At 46.3% G+C, this 16,132-nt stretch overlaps 1 protein-coding gene across 2 annotated transcripts; it reads right to left on the bottom strand.

Annotated features, from left to right (window-relative positions):
• Positions 1-2,884: 2,884 nt before the first annotated feature.
• LOC119390361 (uncharacterized) lies at positions 2,885-15,596 on the bottom strand. 2 transcript variants are annotated; one of them, XM_037657965.2, is made up of 6 exons: positions 15,338-15,596; positions 11,358-11,597; positions 9,021-9,149; positions 7,462-7,673; positions 6,628-6,894; positions 2,885-4,240 (listed from the first exon to the last, which is right to left on the bottom strand). In XM_037657965.2, the coding sequence occupies exons 1-6, from the start codon at positions 15,342-15,344 to the stop codon at positions 3,074-3,076; spliced, it is 2,022 nt and encodes a 673-aa protein (XP_037513893.1). In that variant the 5' UTR covers positions 15,345-15,596; the 3' UTR covers positions 2,885-3,073. The 2 variants fall into 2 exon arrangements, with proteins under 2 accessions (XP_037513893.1, XP_037513892.1); XM_037657964.2 differs by having other exon boundaries at positions 9,021-9,155.
• Positions 15,597-16,132: the final 536 nt, after the last annotated feature.

The raw sequence follows: 16,132 nt of genomic DNA on the forward strand, positions 1-16,132 counted from the left end.
CATTTTAAAGAGAACAGTGAGCCGGCCGTCTCGAGAAACAAGCGAGGCGAGTGAGCGGGACCATTTATGGCGCCAAATGATCACGTGACCGTTAAAAACGAATCGCGAGCGTGCGCGTGAGGGGGCCGGAGCTGGGAGGGCGTGGCGGCGAAAACAAAACGAATGCGTTACTTTTCTCGTTCCAGTGACTTTAAATGTATTGAACATATACCGCGCCCCCCTCCGAAAGCTTTCTGCAACTACCGTGGTTTTGCAGTGCCTCCAGGATCGGAGGCATCGTAAGCTTTCTGCACCTTACCTTGTTTTGCACTGCCTCCGTGATCGGTCCACCTTCGCCCAAGCAACGATGTCATGCGATGACGTCACCATGTAACGTCACGTTATGTGGCATACTGATGACGCCATAAATTTTGGCGATCTGTGACGTCATAATTTTTTGCATCACGATCGTGTTTGGTGAAGCATCTAAGGCTTTCGCCTATTTTATGCGAAGTAAGGCTGACTCCTTCAACATGGGACCTGGCGCAACTCAAACAAAACGCTGACGTAAGAAAACGCGGGCGCTGCAGCGGGTGTAGCGATCTTCGTGCTTCAACGCAAAACTTTGCGATGAGAACACAACACGTAGAAAGGCGTGAGGCGTCTGCTGATCTATTCTAAAGATACGGAGCTCGCTACTGCGGGCGACCACGCCTGGTCGTCAAAGTACGCATTTTCTGCTGGACGCGCGCAGACCCCCTCCGGCTCCTATGGAGACGTAGATGGGCTGGTTCGTTTCATCTCTGCTTAAGTTGCGTACATCGGCAGCGCTCGCGCACTTTCACTCGCACCTAGAACATACGACGCGCGGGGCGATGTTATCGATTTTAACTGTAAGCGGTACATTACGGTGACGCCGACGGCGACGCAAAAATTTGCAATGATGTGTGAACTTTGTGGCGCCAGCAGGGGCGTAGCCAGAAATTTTCTTCGAGGGAGAGGGACCCTTCAACTTCAACTATGCGTAAAAATTATGTATTCGTGCGTGTGTTTGTATGTGTGCGAGCATATATACACACGCAAAAATGAACAAATGACGATTACGATATTATAGAGAAGCACTGAAGCGTGCCTAAATCAAAGCTGCTGCAGCAACCACCATCGTTCATCAACCCGAACAACAAGAAGAAGCAGCAGCCGAACTTTAATAAAACACTGCGTGCATAGTCTCTGAAATTGGAATTCCTGATAGTAGCTTAGATGAGTTGGACAGTTTCCAGAAATGCTCTGGCAGTGTGAATCTCATTCCGAAAAAATGAAAAGAATCTTTTTTATGTATTCAAGATGGCTTTATTTTCTCAAGAAGCATTTGGATCCTCCGTAGATTTTCTAGGATGTAACACAACGTGTGCAACAGACTATGACCACTAAAAAGGATTTCACGCTTTAAAGTAGAACTCCTGTCATTCCTGTATAAAAAGCAGTCCTCATTTTCCACATTCATTAACCTTGGATACGGGTTACACAATTAGTATATTACGTTGCAGCTTCGCATGATGCACGTGAACCATACAGCATTACTTATCTTGAGCAATTCATAAAAACTCTGAAAGGTAGGCTAGCAATAACTGCAGCACTGTCTTTTGTTGCATGCATATTTTTCTGGCAAACAAAGCAACTCTTCTCAAAGTTCTCATCTTATCAAGGTAGCTCTTATCAGAGCTGGTCCACAGGCATAAGCTACCTGCAAATGTGCAACACCATGATAAGTCTGATATCCCGACACACTTACAATTCTCAAAAGGGCATGTGTGCATTCTGCACGCTCACATAAAAACATACAGGATTCTGAGCGTACATTAGCCGCTTAATAAATAGGCAGTAATGAATGAACTGCAAATGTACACCACAAAATTTATGCATACATTTTAACTAATCAGCATTGTGACCCTACTTAGATGCACTCTTTCAGCTTCACATTTTGTTGAATGGCGACGCTCACGCCATCGCCAATCCCTAGCCTATGTCAATTACAAGAAGATGAGATTCACATCACAGCATTGAGGATGTAAGCACCCATGAAACAGGTCATCTTTCACATTCAGTTTCAAGCAAAATGCTAATCAATTTACTTGAACTTGAACAGAGTGGCTAAAGTGGCTGATGCAACCTTTGCATATTGCAATGAAATGGAACATTCTTGCCACAGCATTAAAATTAGGAATGGTCCCATTTCTTGAACACATGTGCATGTAGTCATGAAAAAAAAAATCACCAGTCTTGTTAAGAAACACTAAGGGTTCAAAGATAGGAAGTTGATAAAATATCTCCTGGTTATGTAGCAATAGTATTGCTGCCATTAGCTTAGATTTCTGAAATTTAGCCGGCAACTTGCAGACAACTAAAGAAATGCTCAAAGCTGTATAAAGACAACTGACAATTAATCCAAGAAACTCAATGAGGAAATTAATTGCTCATTCAAACTGTACACAACAGCAAATCGTCTGAACTTAGAATATTACTCAGACATTTTGGTAATGAAAGAGTAGGAATAAAAAGAAAAATGGGGTTTTGTAAGGAGGATGGTTACATATAATTTGCAATCATCGCAATTCTAATCCTGATCCTAAATAATAATTAAATTTGAAATTCAATTATTAGTTAATCTTACAGCTCAATATTGAAACTTTTATTTCCCTTTTTGTCATGGCATCATACAGTTGCTACTAACATACTGAGCCCCTCGGGACACCTGATGCTTAAAACTAGCAGTTTAGCACCTTAATATCCCCAATGCATACGAGATGGCTTTTTCTTTTTTGCATGGCCATTTAATTAAGCTCGAACATCCTTCGTCATTGTCCAAAGCATCGCCTTGGTACAAATAACCTGCTTGAGCATTCACTTCAAGTACCACAAGCACGACTCACACAAAACTGAAGTATCTAAAATTGCTTATGCCTACTCGCTGCTCCTATGACATTCACTAAGCTAAGAACCTATCAGTTCATTTATTACAAGGAAGGAGCCCCATCACTGATCAGTCTTCCCATCTCTGTGGGCGCATGAGGGGGGAGCACACATTCGCACGCACTCAAAAGGGAGCAGCCGGCTGCGAGGCCGAATGTCCTTCCCGCGCTTTGCAGTGTAGTCGTTCCTGGCAACGACTGTCGTGAGAAGCACTCCGGCAGTGCTTCTGCAAGGTGCACGAAGCATTGGGTGGCCGGAATCCCTGTGCCTCCAGACGGGCCACCTGCCTCGCAACGCTCTGTCGTGGAATTGTATGCACTGCCTCCACATACGGTTGCACAGTCACAGAACCGTTCGGCTTCGGACCCGCACCAGTAACCTCCGGCGTCCGCTGTTTGTTCGTTTTCGAGGAGGCAGACGCCGACGAAGAAGAAGAATGCGGAGACTCTGCCCGGCAATCCGTCGCGCCACTACTGGGCGGTTCTGTCCTCACTGGCCTGCACTTGACCGTGATGACCACAGGGCAGGCGGAAGCGAGATTCTTGGGCGTCGACGTGGCCGTCGGAAGATCTAGGGAGCTGGGACGCGTGGCGCCCCTCACTCTCCCCGCAGTGGGTGTAGCTGCTTCCGATGCGACGCGAGCTTCCGACGGATCGCGTGCTTCGCTGCAGCCTTCTGGCACCCTCCGCAGGACTGTGCTGTCCCATGAGGGGAGTGAGAACAGCTTTCTTTTGCCCGTCTTCTTCCTTGTGACCTTGTCTTCCGCAGTCTCTTGCAGGGTGGCAGAAGAGTTCCGAGCCTCTGTTGGAGGTGCAGACAGCCGTTCGAGGCCACCGGCACTCTCGGGCAGCTGCTGGTTACCCTGTGCCGAAGAACCCGTAGCCTTGGGTTCCCCGGTCCGGTTCTTGTTCGACGCCACGCCCGAGCTGTGGCCGAGGCAGCAGGAGGTGGCGATGCCTTCGGCCGACGACGACGCCCCGGCTGCGGAGGCCTTCTTGGAGGCCTTGCGTTTGGGCATAGAGAAGCGTTTGAGCCTTTGCAGGGTCCTGTCTAAGGGATGCCTCGCCTTGGGCGGGTCTGCAGCGGTGGCAGCTGCGGGCTGCGATACTTGGCCGACCTCCGGGGCATCTGCGGAAGCACTCGATTCGCTGCTGGTGGGGCTGAATGCACCCTGACGGTCGTCCACACTGGCAGTGCAGCTTGAGCTTGTCTCACTTCCACCTTCTTCGCCTTCTCCCCCCCAGGAGGTTGGGTCAGGGTACACATTGTTGTTCTGATTCGGAGGAGGGCCCTGCAAATAATGACGATAGCAGTCAATAACCGAGAGACGAAACTGGCTGTGAGTGAGCAGCTTCAAACTGCTTTAGCTATTAAAGAAGTAGAGCTAAGCCCTTGAAGAGCTATATCTTCATAGAATCGAAGGATAGTATTCACGTAAATGTAGCAAGAAGAAATACATTGAACTTAAGCAAGTTTTTTGGATGAAAACCTTTTGTTCTGTTTGTTGTACAGATTTTCACAGAGTTAGTCTGCTTGGAGAATAGTGTTTCTTGTAGTAATTAAAGCTGCAATATGAATTGAACTGACAACAGGTTTTTATCAAAGCCCTCAGGTAGAACCAGTGGCAACAATAGTGAACACTGGTGCTGAATGGTCATGTTTTGAAGTTGCGTACTAACAGGCAAAAAAAGAAGCATAGCTGTGTTACGTCACTTGTTCTGTTCCCAGTCACGAACGTTGGAACCAGTAAATCGTACAAAACAGGCGCATCAATTAGGTTTCAAGTGCATAGCTCTTAAAGGTGTATACAAGCCCGTTTTCTGCTCTAATGACATTTTCATAGCAGTTATGCTGAATGTTTCCCATTTTTCTATCAAAACATTGTACACTGTCATTACCATATCTACTCATGTGTAACTTGTGCACCTTTTCCCTCCTTACTTTATTACTTGAAAAATGCAGTGTGCAAATTACGCAAAAATTTCCAAGCACGCACTCGGTAACATCCTGCTAAGGTTATAAATGCCGTGGAAAATATTGTATTTCCTTGATTCTACCCGAAAAATCTCACAATTAAAATGAAAGATAAGCTGACCAAAAGTGGCCGCAAGTAACGATAAGCACGAATAATTGACAAAGCCATAAACCCATGTCCCAGAATGCTAAGCACTATAATAAAACCATGTTCACATGACCTGTAGGGAACACGTGAACAGGCCTATTCACCAACAAATACTCCAACACATTTTGGCTTGTCTTACCATTGCACGGAAAAAAGAATGTGCTCTCACACTGCCACGCAATAGCACACAGTGGCGATACCAGTGAACATTTTGAAACTACAAAAATGAACATGGTGGCTGAGCGGACAACATGTTCGCCTTTCCTCGATGCACGTGCACATGTTCGTAAAGTGATCTGCTACTGAGTGGAAACCGGCACTGCATCACTGAAACGTGGTACCTGCTGCTGCGTGGAGCCAATGGTGCCTAAACCTATGTGTGCATCACATCACCTGCTAAGCGAATGACATCAGTGCTAGGACACTTGCTACACTTCATGTGTGTGTTTGCCGCAGGAGTGAATGTGCAGTGAGGTGTTTTCATTCCTAAGCCATTCCTGACCGTACAGGAGTGTGGCACTTATTGGACCAACACAGTGACAGCAAGCTGCCAGTTTCTGCTAGTAACATGTTAAGCAGTCCTCCAAAAGTAGGCAGTGGCGTAGTGCGGTTGGGTTGTTTCCTATAAAGGTTTGGTTGTTGCCTATGGATACACTTACACAGCACTACACTAAATGTGCTGCCGCGATAGCTAAAGATGCTTATCATGACAGAGTTGTTGGCAATAAGTCGTACTGGCGTGTAGGTTGATGGCTACTGCCACACCTCTGTGCATTTCCGATGCTTATCTATAGAGGCCTCACCACGCTCACACCAAAGTAAGGCTGACTGATCGACCGGCCACTGTACTTACAAAATAAGTGGAAGATATTTTACGGCACTAGCCACACCGCAAGTTGGTGGGGGCAGGTAATCTTAAAAAAAAGTTAATCTGAAAAAAAAAAAAAGATGACACTCAGATTCTATTGCGACTAGGTTGGGGGATTCCTTGCAACTATTTTTTTTAGCTGTTAGTACTTTTGAAATGGGTAGTTAAACCTTGTTATAACAAAATTGCATCTGACATGAAAATAACTTCATTATATACGAAAGTTCATTATAAACATATATTCTTAACACTGTATTAAAGGCAAGCTTATTGGTCATTTAGTTTGTTATAACCAATAATTCGCTATATCCATTTCCGTTATATCGAGGTTTGACTGTACATATTAATGAAGTAATATGACAATTTCTTAGTAACAAAAGAAGAAAAATGAATCAAGACCCCCACCCCTCTTTTAAAGGGAATTCTGTCTGAATTTTTTCGTGCACCAGCCGAAGTGTGCATGCTACATTGCAACAGCAGGTCCCCCCCAAGCATGCCATGCGTCAGCGCGGGGATGGACAGTCGGCGCAAAATATGTGGGGGCACATACCATGCAAGAGGCAAGTTATGCAAATATATATAGTACGTCACAAGCTACTCCTCTCGAGTCCCGTAGGTTGGAATACGGAATATCTCCGCAGACTGGTTTGCATGTGCAGGAGTATGGCGTCTGTACCCGATTGTTCACCTGCAAGCTTAGCCTCTTGTCGCCATCTTGAACCAGGTGCCGTACAGACGGTTCGCAGTGTGACAGTCGCCTGCGTGCTGCCTGGTCCCCGACGAGCACGACTGTTACGTGTCGCAGCCCGTCCTCGTAGTAGGCATCCGAGCGAATTGCTCGTTGCTGCTGAGGTGGCTCCCCTGCCTCAGAGCTGGTTGACGAGCCTCCACAGAGCAAGGGAGGTGTGGCCGATGCAACGCGCGGCAATGGCTCGGTAGAATTTGGCGCAATTTCCTGCGTAATCAGTACGGCGTACGATTCTTTTTACAGGTGCACTTTTAAAGCGCCAATGCAAGTTTCATTAAAGGCTAGCAATTAAAGTTGTACAAGCTGAACCACCCGAACTACAACAAAGAGAGAAGCAAATAATAGACAGGTAGGGTAACCAAAAGAGATGTCTGGCTGGTTAACCTGTACTTGGAATGGGAAAAGGAGGCGTGAAAGATAATGTGAGAGGAGAAGAGTCTATGAAGGTGCCACAATGTTGTCATGACTACAACAACGGGCACCTAAATCAAAGCATGCGCACGTGTTCTATTTCAACCCCATAAAAATGCGGCTGCCCTTGGCTAGGAACTGAACCCGCATCCTTGAGCTTAGCAGCACAAGACCTTAACTGCTGAGCTACCACAGTGGGTGGACAAGAATGGTGTTTGTGGTATTGCGGAAAGGTAATTTACAAATTCATCCTACCTCTACTTGTGATTGCAGTCTGTTATATTTCACACAAGTTTCAGATGATAGCAACTTTTTTTTTTTCCATTACCAAAGCGGCGCACATATTCAAGTACCACTACTGACCTGCTGTCGGTCAATAAGTGCAGGAGGAGCATCGTAAGGAGGCGGGGCCTCTCCTGGAGGCACGTAAGCCTCTGGGGGCTTCCAGAAGGTGTATGGGGGAGGGGGGTCAGGGCAGAAACCGCCCAGGAAGCCAACACCCTGTTCCTCAAGTGCCAGCTGCCGCGCCAAGCAGGCCTCTTCCAGGCTGGCTGCTGCCCGGCACCCATTCAGCCCTGTTGGTCAGATAAATAGCCCATTACACGAAAGTACCATTCACGGCAAGTATCCATGCAATGCGTGTAATAAACGAAACCTCGTTGACACATTCCTACACCAGAATCTCGTTCAATAGAACCTTGAGGAACTGGCAACATGTGTTCGAATTAAAAGGTGTTCCGAGAACAGAGAAAGATGTGCCAAGGTGCAGCACTGTCTGCCATATGCCCTCTTAACATTGTTAGTTATGTTAAGCATAACAAAGTAAAGGTATCAGCTAGTTTGTCCTGTAGCACGGGGCATGGTCATGGGTTCTGAAAGGACAAGGCTTTGCTTGTTTAGATTCCAAAGAAACGCCAGCGAAATATTTAAAAAAAAAAGAGTTAGCTCTTACTGCTCTAATTGGTGGCTGACTATAAGATGCAGTTGTGCTGGGAGAGCCCTGGTCACTGTTTATTAAAGATGGCTTTCCAGATGGAAGACAGGTGCCATAACAATACAATATTTCAGGTTGTGCCTCTTTTGGGAAAAGTTCTTTACAGCTTGATGCTGAGAATACGTTTATAAACAGTTGCGAAAATTCTGTTCCAAGTAATGAAGGTCTTTTTTTTTACGCTACCCAAATCTAAAACCAAACAAATAGGGAACTGTCTCGTTTACGCAGTGATTCCATTTAGATGATTACTGTGTACTGAACTTCTGTATTTGTAATCTCCTCCCTGCTCTTACACTCTGAAGTACCAGTCCGGTTTAGTCTCCATAGAGTCATGTTTTTTAGCTTCCTTTTTGTTATCATTTACTCGTATTATTCTTCAGCCTCGCAGTTGTGCAGCAACTGAGCACTGCAACGGGTGTGGCAACCACCCGTTCATCGAAATCAACTGAGTTGCACTAAATGAAAAATTTTGTTGTGCAACACAAATCACAGCTACAATGCCCATGGTTCCACAGGTTTACGATATAAGGCTGATAATGGGAGGAAAAAGCTTACTCTTTCACTTTGACAGTGATGATCCACTTGCCTAGAGTTTATGTTGAAAGTCCTTTTACACTTAGGTACACTGTAGTCAAACTTTGGACAGAAAAACATGGGGTTTGTCACCAAGTGCAAATAGTGCAAGTTGAAACAGTGCCAAACGCGCTATGAATATCATCATTTCATAGTGCTTTTTTGTGAACAGCTCTTGACATGGCATAGATGTAGACTGTTCTTCACTGAACAGACAAACAGACCTTGTAATTCAAACAATGCTAGGTATGCGAAGCTCGCTACATCTGATCATTTTGTATAAATCATTCCAAGTTATTTTCTGAAGTCAAAACTAAATCGCTGCATGGGAACAAAGAAAGCATTGAGGACTGACTTCGTATCATGACCAGTAGGCGCCTCTTGCGTAGTCGATGGATCATGAACAGCAGCAGAGCCACGATGAGGAATGACGCCACCGTGCTGGCAACCATCCGAAGGCCCAGGGTAGTGGCACTCTGCACATCTGCTCCTGGCACCAAAGTGAAAGGGAACTAGATTAAAGCTGAATGAAGCTTTCTCACTAGCCCCTTTCTCTTCTGAACGTTTCAGACGGCACAGTGTTTGGCAGTTGAAATTCAACACACGAAGTGCATGGCTGAATGCACTTGTTGCGCCCTCTGCAAGTGATCAGGAAAGTGAGCTGATGAAATGGGGTAAACGCAGGGCAACAAGAGCATTAGTGCTGCTATGAGACCTCCTCCAGTCGATATCCATTCATCATTGTAGGCATCGCGAATTTTACGAAGAACAGAATACAGAAAGGACAAGAAAAAGGATATTCATTCGTTCTGTGTTTTGTGGCTGTGTGGATGGACTGCTGCAACCGATGGGCTTGTGACTCTGCACTCACGTGCCACATCGTACAGAGCAGGTCACTTCCATGGCGATAACTTATCGGATGTCCATTACGAAGGATTTGACTGCGCACTTTTCACAAGTGCATTTTATGTAGCGAAGTGTAAGGCTGATAAGACGGCCAGCAGATACAAATCAAACAGAGACAACAAATGAAATGAACCGAGACCATTCTTTTTTTTTTCCACGAGCCCTGGAATTTTTGTTTGTCTGTATTCAGGAGCACAAATTATAACACCTTACCTCTGCTCCAACACCATCTGACACACTAGCATGTCTCCATTAATGTGCATTGAAATCCCTCACAGCATGCACACAACCAGCTCGCATCCTCAAAGCAGCAACCAGAAGGTCTCTTCAAGCAGCATGGCAAGTGAGCATGGAGTAGAAAGCAAACAAGGCATGCAGCCATGAAAAAACATGGAGTGGACGATTGCAGGCCAGATGCCCTCTCCAAGCATCACAAACACACTCGTCAACACCACATACTACAATTCACCAGCATGCTTTCACGAGTGCTCACGAGCAGCGCAACATGTACCGGCAGCTGCGGCCTCAGAGCAACACATTTCAATCACTAAGCGCAGCACTTGCTACAAGCTGCTGGTATTTGCCCTACATCAATCTTTGACGCATCTATCAAGAAGAATCAAAGCATTATCCATGATCACTCTCACATGTGCCACTTTCGCATTAACCAATTCGCTACCCCAGGAGAAGCGAACATGGCAAAAAAAAAATTGTCTGAAAGCATACTCATCACAACATTTTCACAATTTTTCAGACTACTTAGCTGTCGCATGCATTGACAAAATGGGCACATTGTACACCACATTACTGAATGCCTTGTCGCATGATTCATTGAAACAAGTGGTTCCACAAATGTGGAAGTGCTGCGAAAAGTGATTAATCAAAAATGCATGCCAAAGTAACCCTTAGATGATTTGGCATGCGCTATGATGTAAAAGAGCTTCGTTCCCACACTAGGTTAATGCAGCAGTCCCTAATGCCTGTTATGCACAAACCTGGGTGTGACAATGACATTCTTGGCTTTACTTTGCACTAAGAATGACAAGAATGTCTAAGAAGGGCAAGAGTGTGTGGTGGAGAAGGTAACGCATTTCAACACAAAAGATGCGTCTACAACGAACATGTTTCTAGAATGAATTGCAGATGTTATGCACTCTTCCTGTGACATTCTGGAACACACAAAAAAGCCATGCGCATCACTAAAGAAGTGGCATCCATGGTAGTTCCGAAATCACATGCAAATAACTAGCTTTGCTTCATTCAGAAAGAGTGTCACATCTTTCACGAATATCCCATCACATCTACACAGCCACTGGTATGGCCGACGGCCGCACAGGTGGCGTGTCGCCACCTGCTTCCTAAAGGCTTACCTGGGCAACCTTTGATCTTCATTAAACTCGGCGAACGTGCCCAACAGTTTGCATTGTGGGGCATATTCTAAAATGCTTAACAAGAACTGAAACACAGATGTCGCCCTACTTTATAATGCATGTCTTTTGTCAGCTTCTCACCTTTCTCTATTCTTACTCCATTACTGCAACGCAGAGTAACCAACCAGGCAGTGCTCTCTGCCCTTCATCTCTTATTTTCTCTCCATATTGTGTGCAATTCTTCTCAGCCTACACTGTTTCATCAGGCACTGAGCGAAGTGTACAGCGCCTTCATCATTACCAAGGCACTACTACATCGCCATAAGCCTTCTAACCTAGTTTTTTCATACACATTTCTGCATAAAAGGCCATGCATGTAAAACAAGAACAAATATGTAGTGCACAACGTGACCAACCATCGGGTGAGCCAAGCGTGGTGCCATTGCAGGCGTAGTCGCAGCACTCGCCCGAGCCCCTCAGGTACGGCTGGTGGCAGTGCGCTGGTGGGTAGCAGGACGTGATGGAGCAGGAGTCTGGTCGTCCACGCTGGCAGGTACACTGCTCGCAGGGGTCCTTGCCCTCGGGTGTGTACCGGTCACCATGCTCCACAGGTGTGCCCCGCCTGTCCACGCAGCCTCCCGGTAGGGGCAGCCCATCTGCACACAGGCACAAGATTATGATAGGTGAAAGATGAAATGAAAAGCTTTGCGGAGCGTGGCAAATGTAGGTGTGGCACTTTGCAGGAAAGACTAGTAATGTGGCCTACTTCGAAACATCACCACAAGAACCTCCAATCATAGATCTGTCAAGTGAAAGACGGCAATACATTGCCATGGGGAATGTGAGCTGTTCTAGCGTCGTTTTAGGTATATCATTCCTCCGTAAAATGAACAAAGTGACACGGCCGAATTCCCCAGTGAAACGTTCACCAGCACAAGCACATGACATTGTGCGAAGTCATCACACGAGCACAGTCTTAGGAGCTTCTAAAGATACACATATTTGGCATGATTTTCAAGCGTATCCCACAACAAAATGTATTAGCAGAAGACAACAGCACTCCTGCCACAAACGAGATAGAAATGAAAATTTTTTGGTACACAGGGTGTTGGAAAAGTTGGAACCACTGGCTCCAACGACACCCCGTGTTCCAAAGATTTTACATCTCTTCAGCATTCCATCTTCCCCTGAACTTCTACCAAACAAGGTAGAAAGGTTCATGCCAGTTTTCTGCAAGATAAGCCAGCGGACTGTCTGCCTGTTGCCATGGCAACATGACTGTCTGCTTTCATCCTACTTTTCACTTGAAACAAGGAAATCATTATGAACTTCCTTGTAGCTTTTGTGCTACAAGTGGGTGGTGGTCAATTTTCCTTTTCATAACCGTTCCGCCACCTTGCGGGATTCCGCAGAACTGATTTGAAATATTCCGTATGCACAAGCTTTGAAATACCGACTAATTCGCCCTCACGCTGCCAATTGCGACCATCCTAGTTAGCTCAGTTAATAAAGTGACCATCCTGAAATTCGACTTGCGGAATCTGGTTCCTCGCAGAATGCAAAAAAGGCAGTGAAAGCGCCATGCGTACGTTTGAGTTAACAGTGGCAAAGCCAAGAACAAGCATCGCACTGCTTCAATTCTCATCATGATGTTGTTAAATCTTCCAGATGTAACCAAACTTTTGAAAAGTTTTGCATCTTAGACACTGAACAACCTTGTCTCTCATTTCTTCCACTTTACGTTGGCCTGCCTTACATGCATTATTTTCCAGAAGTCATGGCTAAAACTGTAGAGACAATGGCAAGGGTAGGTCTAGTGCCTTTATATTCATTTCGCAGGCATGGCAAGACTCGTAACTTAGCTAGTTAAAGAAAATTATTGCGGTGCTTACGAGCAGCAGGATTAGAAATGCAGAACAACGGTCATTTCCAATATGACAGGCACAGCTCAATGTTTTGGCCGAAGTGAGCTTTCCTTTCAACTTGCGACTGATGCCTTGCTATATCGATGTGCCAAAAATAAATACCACGTATGGTGGCATAAAGTGCTATTTGCTTTAGGCCTTTGTGCAGGCGGTTTGCATGCAAGATAGACATAATAGCAATCAACGCTTTTAACATATGCAAAAGGCCAGTGCTCATGTCTGCTTACAGCAAGCTAATTATAATATCTGGGGTTTTACATGCCAGAGAGAGAGAATTAAACTTTATTGTACGACCAGGCTCTCTTCGCCCAGAGGTGGGTGACTTCCTTATTCCACATAGCCATGGCTTGCAGCTGATGCCAGAGCCCTGTCCTCCAGCCGGAACTGGTCCTCAGGGTTTAGCGACGTCAGCAACGCCTCCCACTGGTGTTCCGGATTTCTTTGGATGCTCTGTTCGTCTATGGGCAGGATACTTGGGTTGTTCCGGCATCCCCATACCTTGTGGTAAAGGGTGTTAGCAGTCTCCGGGCAGTATCTGCAGTTCCTACGGAAGCTGCCGGGGTACATTGCGTGGAGTAGTGTACCGTACGGATAGGTGCCTGCCTGGAGCCTTCTCCAAGTCACTGCTTGCTCTATAGTCAGCCTTTTGTGAGCATGCCAAAACCACGATATCATCATGAGGCATGTCATAGAGGAGGGCGGTGTAAACTTTGACCATCTGGTGTCCTTTGAAGTGCATTGACGTCGCACAGTACACGGGTCTCTTAACAATACACCTCCCCTCCATTGAAATGCGACCACCGCAGCCGTGCTTACAGCAAGCTGAACAGCTGTTTCCACTTTTACTCAACCACTGCAGTTCCAAGAGTGCCAGGAATCAACACATACTTTTGTTTTTTACACCACAAGTAATACCATCGACAGCCACTGCCATGGTTCATGCAAACTTCCAAGAATCTGCACTGTGCTTGTGTGATAACACTATATGAATCTATAACAAGCTAACCTTGCCTTCACTTGAGAGTCCTTTTCTTATCGAAGAGCAATGCACAACCAGCCACATACATTTTTAGATGCTACTTGAATGATCTACTACAGTGAAAGCTAACTGGGCAATGTAGTAGCCAGTCTCTCTTCAAACCTGTCCCCAGTTGCCATGATGCTTTACATATTGGTATGCAGCTTGTGTTCCGTCAGCTTTTGCCAGGCAAAACATATTCTCCTGGCTTACCATTTCAAATAGCATGAGATCCACTCTCTACATACTTATAATTTAGTTTTTCTATGTAAGAACTCCGAGTGGAGTCTAGCGGAAAAATTTTTCTATGTTCCATAGTTTTACACAAAGCTTCCCTGAACACACTGGCACGAAATAACTGCTTAAATCAGCAAAACTGAATTTAGCGATAACAAATAACTTTTTACTGATTACATGCTCAGTGACCTCACGTTTATACCTTCGGCACACTAACACAAGGCATTTTATGTTCGAGTGGTGTCGTAAACCAACTTATGGATGAAATGCTACATATCAGGTCTGATTCATATTTCAGATCAGACTATCAGTACCTGGGGATGGCAACGTTACGTAGCTGCGTTGAACATTACCCAGAACTGAAACGTCTTTGAATGAAAACGTCGTAAGCCACTTCAGTGGCGCGAATCTTGCATCACTGGGTTGGTTGCGCCTCAATTCAAAGTCATTATCTCGCCAGCGACCCATCGAAGCGGCATCGTTTCAAATGGAGAGGGCTATAAAGTAGGCGAAGCGGTCTGAGGTCTCGAAGTTTTAGCGGTCAAGCAGGGAGGATCTCGAACAATGCCTCTCTTCCCCTTTTGTTCACTGCGCGCAAGATATCCAGGTTACGCGGCTCACTGTACTTCCGGAACGACCTCCCACGCTTGGCTGACCGTATCCTGTCGGCGTCGCCAAACGGCGGGCCGCTCCTTTTGATTTTTCGCCCGCTTCTCAATGCGAGGCCAACGCCGATCGGCGAAGCGCTTTCGAAACTGTCGCTTGCGCCGGCGTTGTCAAGGCAGCGTGCTGGTGTTCCCGTTTCGAAAGACGCCGCCGACGTGACGCGAATGACAACCCAGATGTTTGTAAGCAAGAGACCCTTCCGGCACTACCGACGCCCGCAATGCGAGCGCCCTAATTTGGGCAACGATCGTGGCAAGTAGCCACAAAAGTTACACGTTACCAACGAACCGTCGCAAGCTGTGTACTCACTTCTAGAAACAACCATCACGCAGGCAGGTCGAAACGGGAACGACGGCGTTTTTGCAGCCAGCGAAACACACAGTAGCAGCAGCACTTCACTCCCGAAAGTCAACGATCGCTGGCCGCGTGAGGCTCGAGCAAAAATTAAGAAAGGTAGACGGCCTCTAACGCCGCTGCCACCACGCACACGGGCTGCTTAGGTAAGCGGAAAAAGAAATGTTTCTCGAAGGTCGTTCCTTGTAACACTCACCCATCATCACGGCCGCTGTTTTCCCGAGGTCTAGTCCCGAGGTTGGCAAGTTTCCGAGGAGACGGTCCGGTTAATCAACTCCTTTCCGTAAACAGTCCGCGCGGAGAGACGACCCGTCATACCTACAACACGAGAGGTTCCGCGAAAAACATGAACAGAGGGATCACACGAAGACAGCCTATCGAGGATGTCCTAGACTTTGGAGCAGGATCGCCAGTCGCCTGCGCTCCATGTCCAACCGAGGTTCCTTTGGCTGGTTCCGACTTGATCCCTTTCCCGAATGGCGTCCTGTTTGTTTCTCTCTGTGCCTAGAGGTGGCGGTAGTGGCGAAAACGAAACTAGAAATTTTATAAGCATATTCTGGACATTGTGGCGAAACGTTGGTGGCAATCGTAGCTTGTCGGATGTTGGTGATTCGTGGTACTTTAAACACGTGCGAGTAACAATGCAGGGACCTAGAAAGACAGGAACAAGCGCATGTCTTGGTGTTCCTGAGTCCCTTTGTTGTTACGCGCTCGTATTTCAAGTATCGGCAATAGCAGAGTTCCAGGTGGCAATGAAGTGTTTCGGCGCTTTCCATGAGGCTTGCGGTACACCAAAGCACAACCTTTGACATTTGGGGCTGGTCATCAGCACCCGTGGCGTGTGCTCGGGCACTTATTTAGACATGTACGCTGGAAGCGCCAAAGAACGAGTCATAGCCGCATTGTCTAAACACTACCAATGAAGGTAACATATCTTAACTTTAATTATAACACCATATATAATTTTTTACAAACTACTCAATTTTTCTTG

The sequence above is a fragment of the Rhipicephalus sanguineus genome, chromosome 4 (assembly GCF_013339695.2).
Source record: "Rhipicephalus sanguineus isolate Rsan-2018 chromosome 4, BIME_Rsan_1.4, whole genome shotgun sequence".
In the NCBI taxonomy this organism is placed as follows: domain Eukaryota; kingdom Metazoa; phylum Arthropoda; class Arachnida; order Ixodida; family Ixodidae; genus Rhipicephalus; species Rhipicephalus sanguineus.